This window comes from Physeter macrocephalus, chromosome 4 (assembly GCF_002837175.3).
Source record: "Physeter macrocephalus isolate SW-GA chromosome 4, ASM283717v5, whole genome shotgun sequence".
In the NCBI taxonomy this organism is placed as follows: Eukaryota; Metazoa; Chordata; class Mammalia; order Artiodactyla; family Physeteridae; genus Physeter; species Physeter macrocephalus.
In genome coordinates this window covers 129,030,591-129,043,581 of record NC_041217.1, presented here as the reverse complement: position 1 = coordinate 129,043,581, position 12,991 = coordinate 129,030,591, and the positions used below count along the sequence as shown (strand labels likewise).

The 12,991-nt window shown below is 38.8% G+C and overlaps 1 protein-coding gene across 2 annotated transcripts in view; it reads left to right on the top strand.

Moving 5' to 3' along the window:
* The window catches only part of RAVER2 (ribonucleoprotein, PTB binding 2), a 117,021-nt gene that overhangs the window by 10,580 nt on the left and 93,450 nt on the right, over positions 1 to 12,991 (top strand). For both annotated transcript variants that reach the window (XM_028489303.2, XM_028489302.2), the window contains exon 2: positions 11,236 to 11,302. In XM_028489303.2, the coding sequence (XP_028345104.1) occupies positions 11,236 to 11,302 (67 nt within the window). The remainder of the gene's footprint in view (positions 1 to 11,235; positions 11,303 to 12,991) is intronic.

Sequence of the window (12,991 nt, the reverse complement as noted above, 5' to 3'; positions counted from 1 at the left end):
GGTATGTCATAGAGTGTTCTGCCTATGTTTTCCTCTAAGAGTTTGATAGTGTCTGGCCTTACATTTAGGTCTTTAACCCATTTTGAGTTTATTTTTGTGAATGGGTGCATGCAAATTCTTTGCCTCTTTTCCTGCCATCACCTTTCACCCAGCTCCAGCCGGCCCCACCCTATCCGCTTTACGCCAGCTAATCAGTTTTTATATCTTTCCTTAACCCACTACGTGATTATCTGCTTCTAGTTCCTAGCTTGCCTCTATTTCCTGAACTTTGGATCTTGTTACCCTCGATTTGGCTTTTGACTTCAGATTAGTCTCCTTCTCTCTGAGTTTATACCTTGTTAGTTTTTTTGCATCCTGATCTAGAGTAGAAGTAATGGCAATAAACAAGAGCATGTGAATCTGGGAAATTTTAAATTTTGAAATAATCACAAACTTACAGAAAGGTCATAAGTACAGTACAAAGAACTTCTTTTCCCTAAACTGTTTGAGAGTGAGCACTGACCTACTCTCTATCAACCTGAGTACTTTACTGTGTATTTTCTACAAATATGGACTTTCTCCAGCATAAACCCATCACTATCATCAAACTCAAAATACTACCATCAAATCTACAGATCGCGTTTAAGTTTTGCCAGTTTTCCCATTAATATCTTTTATAGTGAAAGGATCCAGTTCAGAATCATATATTGCACTTAGTTGTTGTGTCTTTTTAGTCTTCAGTCTGGAATAACTTCTCTTTTCCAACCTTGACCCTTTTGAAGATTACAGGCCAGTTACTTTATAGAGTGTCCTTCAATTTGGACATTCTATATAATTAGATTAGTTCTGCATAATTAGACTCATCTTACGTAACCTTGGCAGGAATATCACAGGGTGATGCACGTTTTAGATTTGTCCCATTGCTGATAAAGTTAACTTTGATCCCTCTGATTGACTTTTATTAAAGTGGTATATCTGCCAGGCTTCTATAAGCAAAGTTTTTCCCTTTGTAATTAATAAGGATTTTTGAGAGGAGATACTTTAATTAAGACTGTATAAATATTCTACAGGCATACCTCATTTTAGTGTGCTTTTCTTTATTTGCTTGTCACAGGTATTGCATTTTTTTTACAAATTGAAAGTTTGTGGCAACCCTGCATCAAACAAGTCTGTTGGCACCATTTTTCCAACAGCATTTGCTCACTTCATGTCTCTGTGTCACATTTTGGTAATTCTCACAATATTTCTAACTTGTTCATTATTATTATATTTGTTATGGTGATCTGTGATCAGTGATCTTTGTTACTATTGCAAAAAGAGTGTGATGTGCTGACGGCTCAGATGACGGATAGCAATTTTTTAGCAATAAAGTATTTTTTAATTATGTACTTTTTTTAGACATAATGCTACTGCACACTTAATATACTACAGTTTAGTATAAGCATAACTTTCATATGCACTGGGAAACCAAAAAATTTGTGTGACTCACTTTATTTTGATATTCACTTTATTGCAGTGGCCTGGAACCAAACCCACAGTGTCTCTGAGGTATGCCTGTATTCCCTTTCTAGTGTTCAATTTATTGATTTATTATTTTATATCAAAAGTAAACTCTTGGTTTCCTATGTTGTTCAACGGTTTATACTCCATTACTTTCATTACTTACCTTGATGCTTTAATTGTTTTACGTTTGGACAGTGGGAGCTTCTTTAAGCTGGCTCCTATGTCCTCTTTTTAAATTTTTTGTTTTGGAATAATTTTAGATTTACAAAAGAAGTTACAAAGAGAGTACATAGAGTTCCTATATATTCTTTACCCAGTTTCCCCTAATGTTACATCTTGTAACCAAGGTACACTAGTCAAGACTAAGAGATTAACATTGGTACATTATTATTAACTGAACTGTAGACTTTGGATTTGATTTGTTTTTCTCACTTATGTCCTTTTCCTGTTTCAGGATCCAGTCCAGGGTACCACATTGCATTTAGTTACCACATCTCATCTCCTTAATTTCCATTCTGCCCCAGTTTCTCAGTCTTTTCTTGTTTTTCATGATCTTGATAGTTTGGTCAGAAACTTTTTAGAGCACCCCTCGGGTTTGTATGATGTCTTCCTCATGGGAGATTAGGGTTATGGAATTTGGGGAAGAATTCCACAGAGGCAAAGTCCACTTCTGATCATGTCATTTCATGGGGTACATGACATCAATATGACCTTCACTGGTGATGTTAACCTTGATCATTTCCTTAAGATGATGTCTGCCACATCACTCCTCTGTAAAGATACTATTTTTCCCATTCACTGTTCTTTAGAAACAAGACAGTAATTGTAGCACACACTTAAGGGAAAGGTCCTTTTTTTTTTTTTAAATTAAAGTATAGTTGATTTACAATGTTATGTTAGTTTCAAGGGTACAACATAGTGATTCAGTATTTATAGATTATACTCCATTTAAAGTTATTATAAAATATTGGCTATATTCCCTGTGTCGTATATTATATCCTTATATATTTTTTCCATAGTACTTTGTACCTCTTCATCCTCTACCCCTATTGTGCCCTTTCCTGTGTCCCTCTCCTCGCTGGTAATCTCTAGTTTGTTCTCTATATCAGTGAGTCTGTTTCTGTTTTGTTATATTCATATTTGTTGTATTTTTTAGATTCCACATGTAAGTGATAACATACGGTATTTGTCTTTCTCTGACTTATTTCACTCAGCATAATACCCTTCAGGTCCAACCATGTTGTTGCAAGTGGCAAAATTTCATTATTTTTTATGGCTAATATTCCATTGTATATATATATATATATACACACACAAACCACATCTTTTTTATCCATTCATCTTTTGATGGACACTTAGGTTGCTTCTATATTTTGTCTACTGGTCCTATGTACTTTTGACATGTCCCCGTCATTCACTGAGCACTTCCTTAGCTTTTTTTTTTTTTTTTTTTTTTTTTTTGCGGTACCCAGGCCTCTCACTGTTGTGGCCTCTCCCTTTGCAGAGCACAGGCTCCGGATGCGCAGGCCCAGCGGCCATGGCTCACGGGCCCAGCTGCTCCACGGCATGTGGGATCTTCCCGGACCGGGGCGCAAACCCGTGTCCCCTGCATCGGCAGGAGGACTCTCAACCACTGCGCCACCAGGGAAGCCCCTCCTTTGCTTTTGACAGAATACGCTGTTGCAGCTTATATGTTACTTTCTGTGCTTTAGCTCTTGAATCATCCATTTCATGAGAGACTGAATGCTTGTGTTCCCCCAAATTCATATGTTGAAGCCCTAATCCCCAGTGTGGCTGGGGTCTCTATGGAAGTAATTAAATTTAAAGGAAGTCATCAGGGTGGGGCCCTGATCTGATAGGATTATTGTCATTGAAGAAAAGACACCAGAGAGCTCTCTTTCTGCTGTGTGCCTCACCACCAGCCCAACCCCAATGTGTGCGAGCACCAAGGAAAGGCCATGTGAGGGCATAGGGTGGAGGTGGCCATCTACAAGCCAGGAAGAGAGATCTCAGCAGAAACCAAATCAACTAGAACCTTGATCTTGGAATTCTAACTTCCAGAACTGTGAGAAAATTAAGTTTCTGTTGTCTATGATATATTGTTATGGCAGCCCTAGATGACTTTTATAAAGCCTAGTTTCTTTTAGGGGAAAATAATATTAAGAAGCCAAGATCTGGGAGCTAGATGTACTCATTGCCATTGAGATATCACTGCTGTCAGTTCCTCTTAGGAGGCAGAGCTAGAGAATATATGAGTGTATGTATGTGTGTACACATATATTTACACCTATATCTGTCTGTCTATTGAAAGGAATGAGTTCACATTGATATATCACATTGCAGTCTAACTCCGTAGAGTTCTTTCTAGTTTTCTCCCATTCCATGTTTGTTACTTTATTTTTTTTTTCTGGCAGTGAGAAACCCGGTGTTCATTGTCCTTAATATATTTACTTATTTGAACAATCCTCCATTAAGTAATCTATCTCCCATCACCACTGCAGATGACTGTGCCCTTCCCCATGCAGACACCCACCTCATCCACTATAAGCTCCATCCTTCTGTACTGGGCTGTTCCACTGGCCAGAAGGCTTCCTCACCTTGCCTGAGTTCTGACTCTCTGTGCTGGGTTTTCCTTCTGGGCAGATGTCCTCCTCACCTTGCTTGAGCTCTGAAACCTGTGGTATGAAATAAGATATTTTGTGTAAAATATGTGTAAGGGTACAGTAAATGATATCTATTATTAGTGGTGTTGTGGCAGGCAGAATTTAGAAATGGCCCCCCAAGATTTCTAATCCATGGAACTGTGAATGTGACAAGGTATCACATGTGTGATTGTTACATTACATGACAAAAGGGGATGTGTGTAGATATAATTAAGGTTACTACTCAGTTGACTTAGGGGTATCAAAAGGGATATTATCCCAGTGAGCCATAGCTCATCATACTAGCCCTTTAAAAGCAGAGCGTTTTCTACAGCTAGTAGCAGAGGGAGAAGTCAGATGATCTGAAGCACAAGAAGGATTTTGAGGCACTGTTGCTGGGTCTGAAGATGCAGGGGGGCCACATACAAGGCTTTTAGAGCAGTCTCTAGATGCTGAGTGTGGTTCCCAGCTGACAGCCAGCGAGAAAATGGGGACTTCAGTTCTACAATTGCAAGAAACTGAATTCTGCTAACTGCCTTAATGAGTGGAAGTGCATTCTTTCTTAGAGCCTCCAGATAAGAGCCCAGCCTGCCTAAGCCCTTGATTTTGGGCCTTGAGAGACCCTAAGCAGAGAATGCATTTGAGCCTGCCGGAACTTTTGACCTACAGAACTGAGAGATAATAAATGGGGATTGTTTTAAGCAATTTAATTTGTGATAATTTGCTGCACAGCAATGGAGAACGAATACAGTATTACATCCAGGTGATATTTGAAAGAAAAAACATTTGTGTCAGAGAAAAGGAGATTGTGATTTCTGTAGGATTATTCTTTGGGAGACATGGTTATGTAAACGTATCTCCTGGGGATATCTATAAGCAAAAACTGCTCAAGGAGAACCTCTTACTGCTAGATATATAAATTCATTAATTTGAGGTATGTAAATATTTTCTTTTAAAGAAGAAGTGAGTTATGTATTAGGTTAGTGTAAAGAGAGTAATTGTTTTTTCTTTTTGAGCACTTTAAACATATTGGTTTATGTTCAGATTGTAAAATAATCTTAGAAAAAATACTGTATTGGAGTTGATAAAGGTAATATGTAGAAACAAATATTCATGCACTTAACAAATATTCAAGGTCTGCTTTTTGCCAAATGTTGGAGACTTTTTTACGAACAAGGCCAGATACGTGCTATTTGCTATTAATAAGCCTACAATCTAATGAAGATACAGATATATAAGAAGTTAAAATACGGATGATAGGTGCTATAAGTGTTGCGATGGAAAAAGTAAAAAATGCTATGGGAGCACAAAAGAAAGATACCTACCCCACACCTGAGAGATTCAGAAAGGCTTCTTAGAGAAACTCATTTAAGCTGAAAACCAGGGAGAGAGAAATTAACTAGGGGAAGGGAGAGAAAGGGAGATGTGAGGAATATTCATAGTGGTAGTAACAAGATATATCAAGTCCTAAAGAAAAGAAAAAGCATGGCCAAGAGTTAGGGCATTGTGGCTAAGGTGTAGAGTTTGAGAGGGGTAGTGATTCAATATAAGGCTAGCACATGAAGTAGGACCAGATGATTGTAAGACATTTAAGGAAGTTTGGATTTTATTTAAAGGGAAATGAGGATCCATTGAAATATTTAAACAAGGGAGTGATGCTTTCAGATTTCTAGCTGTCAAAAAGTAAAATTATGTTGTTTTTGTTTTTATCTCGCATACTTTGTTCTTACCCTGATCTCTGTCCTAATGTTAGGAGGTCAGTGACGCAGTAAGCATTAGGAATGTGATGGAAATGAATAGTTCGTAGGTTTTATTTTTGTATTGATGATACTTAAGATATAGCATTCATTGTGTTTGCTCTAAGGTCTGTCAACCTGGGTTTGAATCCCAGATTCGTTACATACTGTCTATACAAGTCCCTTCTCTAGGCCTCAATATCCTCGGCTTTAAAATCGATAATAAATCCAACTTTAAAATCCATATCATGGGTTTGTTAGGGTTAAACAAGGTTATTTCAATAAAGGGCCTGAGATAAAGTAAACATTCAATAAATTATTATACTGCTAAATGCTAATAAAAAAGCTGAAAGTTTAGTAATTTATTTTTAAGCCAAGTCAAAATGTTCCCCTGGCAAAGAGTAGGTATTCAAAACAACTTTCCAGCAAAACAGCTGCATTGAAAGCTGTTAAAAGTTTAGCCAAGTTAAAATTGACACCGCATTTACTCAGCCAGTACCACGAAATGTATCATATGATGGGCCTTGTGTTGGGCCCAAAACAGTATTGTCTGGTGTGTAACATTCAAATGCAGTTCTGAGCAAGCAATAGCTTGTGTAGGTGTGGAGCCCGGGAGAGAAATTTGAGGTGGAGATAAAAATTTGGAGATCACTGGCATGAAGATGGGACTTAAGTCATCTCAGTAGATGCAGAAAAAGCATTTGATAACATTTAACACCCATTCATAATAAAAACTCATAGCAAACAGGAATAGAATACAAATTCCTCAAACTTAAAGATTATCTAGAGAAACCAAAAGCAATCATGTTCAATGGTGAAATATTGAAAAATTTCCCTTTGAGATTAGGAGCAATACCAGAATCACTTCTATTCAAGATTGTACTGGAAATTATGGCTAGAATAATATGGCTAACTCCAGCTGACTAAAAACTGATAAGTGAAAGAAAAAATTTAAAAACTTTTGGAAGACAAACTATCCTATGACCTTGGGCAGGAAAGGATTTCTTAAGGCACAAAAAACAGAAATTCTAAAGGAAAAAGCTGATGCATTTGGCTTCATTAAATGAAAAACTTCTCTCTACCAAAAGTACCCACAAATAAAATGACAGACTAGTTACTAGGGGAATACATATATCATATACTTCCCAACAAGGAATTAGTATCCAAAATATTTAAAAAAAAATTCTATATGTCAATAAAAGGAAATATAAACACAATAGAAAAATGGGTAATAAAGATAAGTAAATGTTTATCAGAAGAGGAAATAAACAAATGGTAAACAAATATGAAAAATGCCTGTATCAGAGTTCTGAGAAACAGATTATATATAAAATTTATATTAATATGTATTTATACTATATACATACATAGAGAAGTTGATTGATTGATTGTGAGGTCTGGCTAGTCTAAAATCTGTGAGGTATACCAGCAGGCTAGAAACTCAGGCAGGTGTTGATGCTACAGTCTTGAGGCAGGATTTTTTCTCCAGAATACCTCAGTTTTTCTCTTAAGCTCTTCAACTGATTAGATGGGGCCCCCCTGCATTATCCAAGGTGATCTCCTTCACTTACAGTAAACTGATTGTAGTTATTAACCATATCTATAAAATACCTTTGCAGCAACACGTAGATTATTTATTAACTGGATTCTGTAGCCAAGTTCACACACAAAACTAACCATCACAATGCCCTGCCTTATTAATCAAGGGAATGCAAATCAAGAGCACAAGGAGGTATGATTTTATATCCACTAAATTGACAAAATTTAAGTGTCTGATGAGACCAAGCATTGTACGGACTCTCATGTAGCATCAATGGGAATGTAAACTGTAACAATCTTTCTGGTAAAGAAGCTGGCACTTTCTTGTAAAGACGATCATTTGCCTGTGTATAGCCCAGGAATTTCCCACTTCCAGAAACTTTTGCACAGGAGATATGTAAAATTTACAAGAAGGTGACAGTAGTTTAATAGCAAACAGTAGCAAAATAGCAACAACCTGGAAACAAATCAAATATTCATTGATAGAAAAATAGATATGTAAACCATACTAAAATCACAGAATGGAATATTAAACCGTAGTGAATAAATGAACAGGAGCCATGTGGATCATGAGGGAATTTTAGAAACATAATATTGAGTATAAAAGGCAAGGCAAAGAAGATTAAAAATAGCATAATACCATTTTTATAAAGCTCAGAAACAAACCAAAGCAGCGTATTACTTGGGGATACAAACCTGCCTGAGGACTCCAGCTATGGGGGATGGGCTAGTGCAGGAAGGCATAGTTAGATGGAACAGTGTTGCCAATGTCCTAGTCTTTAAGTTTGGTGTTGAGCTCCTGGGTGCTTATTTCATTGTTATGCCTCATAATATATGTTACAGATAATCCTTTTGTATTATCAAATCACTTAAAATTTTTAAAGAACATAAATAAAAATATTTTTTTTCATTCCAAAAAAGTGGAATTTAAAAGCAAAGTGCTTTAATCTCTGAAAGCCGTTTTTAGAACATAAGTCTGCAAAGGGCTTAGAAGACAATGTGATTCAAGTTTAAAACTAAGGCTGGGTTTCATTCAGGAAGAAGTCCACACCAGCTAGAACAATGGTTGTTTGACTTTTGGGGGGTTATATTAACAGACTGCTTTGAGTTGAAAGCTATTAAACCTCTCCCCAGAAAACATTTCGTATGTGGAAAACTTTTCATTTAATTCCAGGGGGTGATGGTGAATCGGGTCTGGAAATAGGTTATTAAAGCTGTCTAACAGTTACCAATTTCGATGAGCTCATCTTACTGTAAGAAATGTGTAACTGATATTGCTAGTCAGAGGAGAAAGTATTTGCATCAAAGGTGCAACTTTGTTCCTTAAAGTTAGCTTGTAAGTTAATAGAAGTGTCATAAAACTAGATTAGAACAGGGAGACATAATTTTATTTTATTATTTATTTATTTATTTATTTATTTATTGAGACATAATTTTAGTCCTTTCAGTTTTGTGTGCTGTGGAGCACAGTAGAATTTTGGCAAATGGTTGTTAGGACTCTCTTTCAGGTTTTAAGTTTTTAATTTGGCCAACTCGCCGAGGCTCAAGTTGAGGGGTGACCCACTTTTGCCTGGGTCAAGGCAGCCAGGGCATGGAGAAAAATAATTGTTTTTTTCTTTGCAGGAAGCTTTGTAAAGTTTCTCAGTTGGCAAAATCTGTATTCCACGTCTGATACATAGGAAAGCTATGATTAGAAATATGGGTGTTTTAAAAATAAAATTTACAACTTGCAAAATGCATCTTTGAAAACTTAGGTGGTTCTGTTAGCTAAATGAGTAATATAACATGTCAGTTGTTTATGGAGACTTGATCAAGTGAAGAGCAGTGTCATGTTTTCTTTATCTGGCATTTGACGGCTGTTAACTAGTGAAATGAGAGATTAAGGTTTGTGCAACTTAAAAACACACACTGGATCCTTTCAAACAAAACTGTGTCACCTTCTATATAAAGTATAATATTAAATTAGTTGATTGGCAAAATATATATGGTATGCTGCTGAGAGAGTTATGTTTACTTAATGAGCAATACACTGTTGTTTAAGTTCAAGAAAATTTTGAAGCTTACAAGACAAAAAATTACCATAGCAGTAATATATAAACTAATCTGTATGTTGATTATATTACTATGTAAATCATCAAACAATATTTTACACAATTGATAAGTATATATATTTTAAAACATTTCTAATATTGACGTACTGATAAAGAGTACTAAATTATCACCTTTACCTTTCTTATCTTTCTTATATCAAAGATGATTGTCTTTTTTTCACCCAGCACTATTTTTATACTTTGCCTGTTATATCAGTCTCCCCCACTCCCTTACATTGGATTGAAAGAGAAAATGTTTCTCAACTTGTAACTGTCCTCTTGCTTATTTTTCATTTCCATATGATCACTTATTCGGACATTGTGGTGTTGGTTTTATAACTAACTGTGGTAGTATACTATTTCAGTTAATCCTGGAAGAAGTAAGGCAGTATAGCATAGAGGTTAAGAGTGTTGTCCCTAGAACCAAGCCAACTGGTGAATCTATACTCAGCAAATTACTGAGTGTAAGCTTTGGCAAGTTACTTGAATTTGCTCTGCTCTGGTTTCCTGATTTTTTAATGAAAGGAGTAAGTTCAGTGTTCTGGTACCTAGTAAAGACTAAATGAATGTTAACTGTACAAATAGCAGTAATAAGAATTATTATTATATTACTGAATTAATTAGTTTAGTATGCAAACTTAACATCCTAGCACTTATGTCTGTTTAGTGTATTCATTTGTAATATAGAACAGGTTGGCTGTACCACTCACTAATCTGGGGTCCAAATGTCCACTTATGTGATAGTTCATTTCCTTTAAAAAATAACTACATCAGTTGTATATTATGAGTAAAATTTTCAAGGCTTAATATCAAGTCAATGACAAAATAAATTATATTCACTTTAATGTTTATGTGAGTGCCTAGTATACCCAAAGCAATATATATAATATACAGATAAATAAAGTATAGTTCTTGTACTCAAGTATTATCAGTTTAACAGAAAGGATTGGAGAAATACAGAGGAAATATACTGTATTTTCCCAGGTGGATGGAAGTTATGATATCACAATTTAAAAGTTCAGACTCGATTAGTAATAGAAACTGAACAAACAAGAAGGCCAGTTTAAACATCTTGTGGAGCCAAGGGGAAACAACTTGGACTATATGCCATACCTTGGTGGTTATTACTTGTTTTCATACCCAGGGATCTCTAAATTAGGTTTTAATTTATATTTATTTCTTCTACATGCTGGTATTACCATCTACAGGTGTAATACTTGTTAAAAACTCAGTATGTAGGACACAAGTAGAAACGTTTAATATTATTTCTGTAAGAGAGGCATAAATAAAGTATGACCATTGTTAGCATAGAGGTGGGCGAGGTGATGTTCTGTGGAAAAGAATTGGAAAAATCTTCATGGAAGAACATTTGAGCTGGGATTTCAAAGGAAGCATGTGATTCTAGATGAAGTTTGGGAGCTGTAGTGGTATGTTTGCCCCATGCTAGATCAAGGCATCAGTGTAATTCAGAATGAGGATTGTGGATGGTATACTCATGAGAGAATGAGTGTTCATCTGAGCAGGAATATGGGCATGTGTAGGGATATATTGGGAGATGTATTTGCAGAGGTAGGTTGGTGCCATATCTGGTGGGCCTGAATGCCTTTAATTTAAATAAGTGATGGAGATCCATGGAAGATGTTTTTACATGGGGAATGGTGATGGTAATGGTGGTCGGCTGCTACAGCTGGATCATCCACTAACTGCATTCGTGTGTTTATTGAGTTCATGTTTTATCTCTTTCAGGAAGTTCATGATTTATTACAAGACTATGAGTTAAAGTATTGTTATGTGGACAGAAATAAGCGAACAGGTAAGATTTCTGTTCTAAGTGTCTTATTTTAATTCTGCAGGTTGTCGTTACAGAGCAAAAAACCTAAGTGTCTTTTTATTCTTAAGCTATTCTCTGAAATTCTTAAGCATTAAATTATATACATGTTACTTAATTTATTTTCTGAAGGTAATATTCTAAATTTTAATCACATAAATTAATATAATATTGGTGGCAGCCATTTTGGGGAGCTCATTCTACCACATGGACGCTGGTGCTGGTAAGCACCATTTGGAATCCTCCCTCTAGGTTATTAGTGCCTGACCTGGCCCTGCTGGGTCAGTGGTGGGATGCATCAGGCCAAGCCACTAACAGGGTGGGGACAAAGCCCCACTCACCAGCGGCCAGGCTGCCTTAAGACCCCTTGAGCCCATAGCAATCAGAGGGGCCAGGACCCAGTTCCACATACCAGTGTATAGGCACTAGCCCTGGGACCCCCCAGGGCCCTGCATCCAGAGCCCACAGGACCCAGCTCCAGCCACCAGTGGGCAGGTACCAGCCCCAAGACCCCCCTGGGCTCTGGCCCTGCCCACCAGCAAGCTGGCTCTAGCCTCTCAACCAACCTCACACACCAGTGGGCAGGCACCAGCCCCAGGACATCCTGGGCTCCAGCCATATACACCAGTGGGCAGACCCAAGCCCCAAGACCACCACAGCCCCGCAGCCTGCCCTGGCAGGACCCAGCCCACTCACCAGCAGGCCAGCACCAGATCTGAGACATCTTGGGCCCCTCAGCCAGCTTCCCCAGAAACCAGCCCCACCTACCAGGAAATCTCACAAGCTCTAGGACACTAGGACTCTGCAGCCAACTGTGTCAGGAACCGGCCCTGCATACCAGTGGGCTAAAACCAGCTCAAGGACACCGAGGGCCCTGTAGTTGGAGATCCTGGGACCCAGCCCCACCCACCAGCAGTTGGACACCTGCTCTGGGACCCCGGGCCCTGCAGCCAGAGACCCCAGGACACAACTCTGCTTACCAGTTAGCCAGCCAAGCCCCAGAACCCAGCTTTACCTCCTGGTGGGCGGGTACTAGCCCTGGGATCCCTGGGACCCCAACCCTTCCCACCAGTGGGCAGACACCAGCCTCAGGACCACCACAGCACTGCCACCTGCCCTGTCAGAATCTAACCAACACAACAGCAGGACAATACCAGCCCCAGGCACCCTCAGGCCCTGGTCCTGCCCACCAGCAGGCCAACACCAGGTCTGGGACACCTTGGGCCCCTCAGCACCCAGGATCCAGCACCACCCACCAGTGGGCTGACACCAGCTTTGGGACCCCCCAGGGCCCTGCAGCTGGAAATCCTGGGGCCTAGCTTTGCCTACTAGTGAGCTGGTACTAGCCCTGGGACACCCTGGGCCCCAGCCCTGCCCACCAGCAGGCCAACATCAGCTCCAAGATGCCTTGGACTCCTTAGCCAGTTGCCCCAGAATCTAACCAGTGGGACAACACCAGCTTTGGGACACCCCATAACCCACAGGGAGCCATGTCAGGAAGCAGCCCCATCCACCAGCAGACCAAAACTAGATCAGGAACCCTGGTCCTGCGACCACCCCCTCCCAGAACTCATCTCTGCCCATTGAGAGAGCCAGCTCCTCAGCTTGTGACATGGTCCCACTAACCAACCGTCAGCAGCCTCCTCACAAGGTAGGGCCTGGCAACCAACTGGA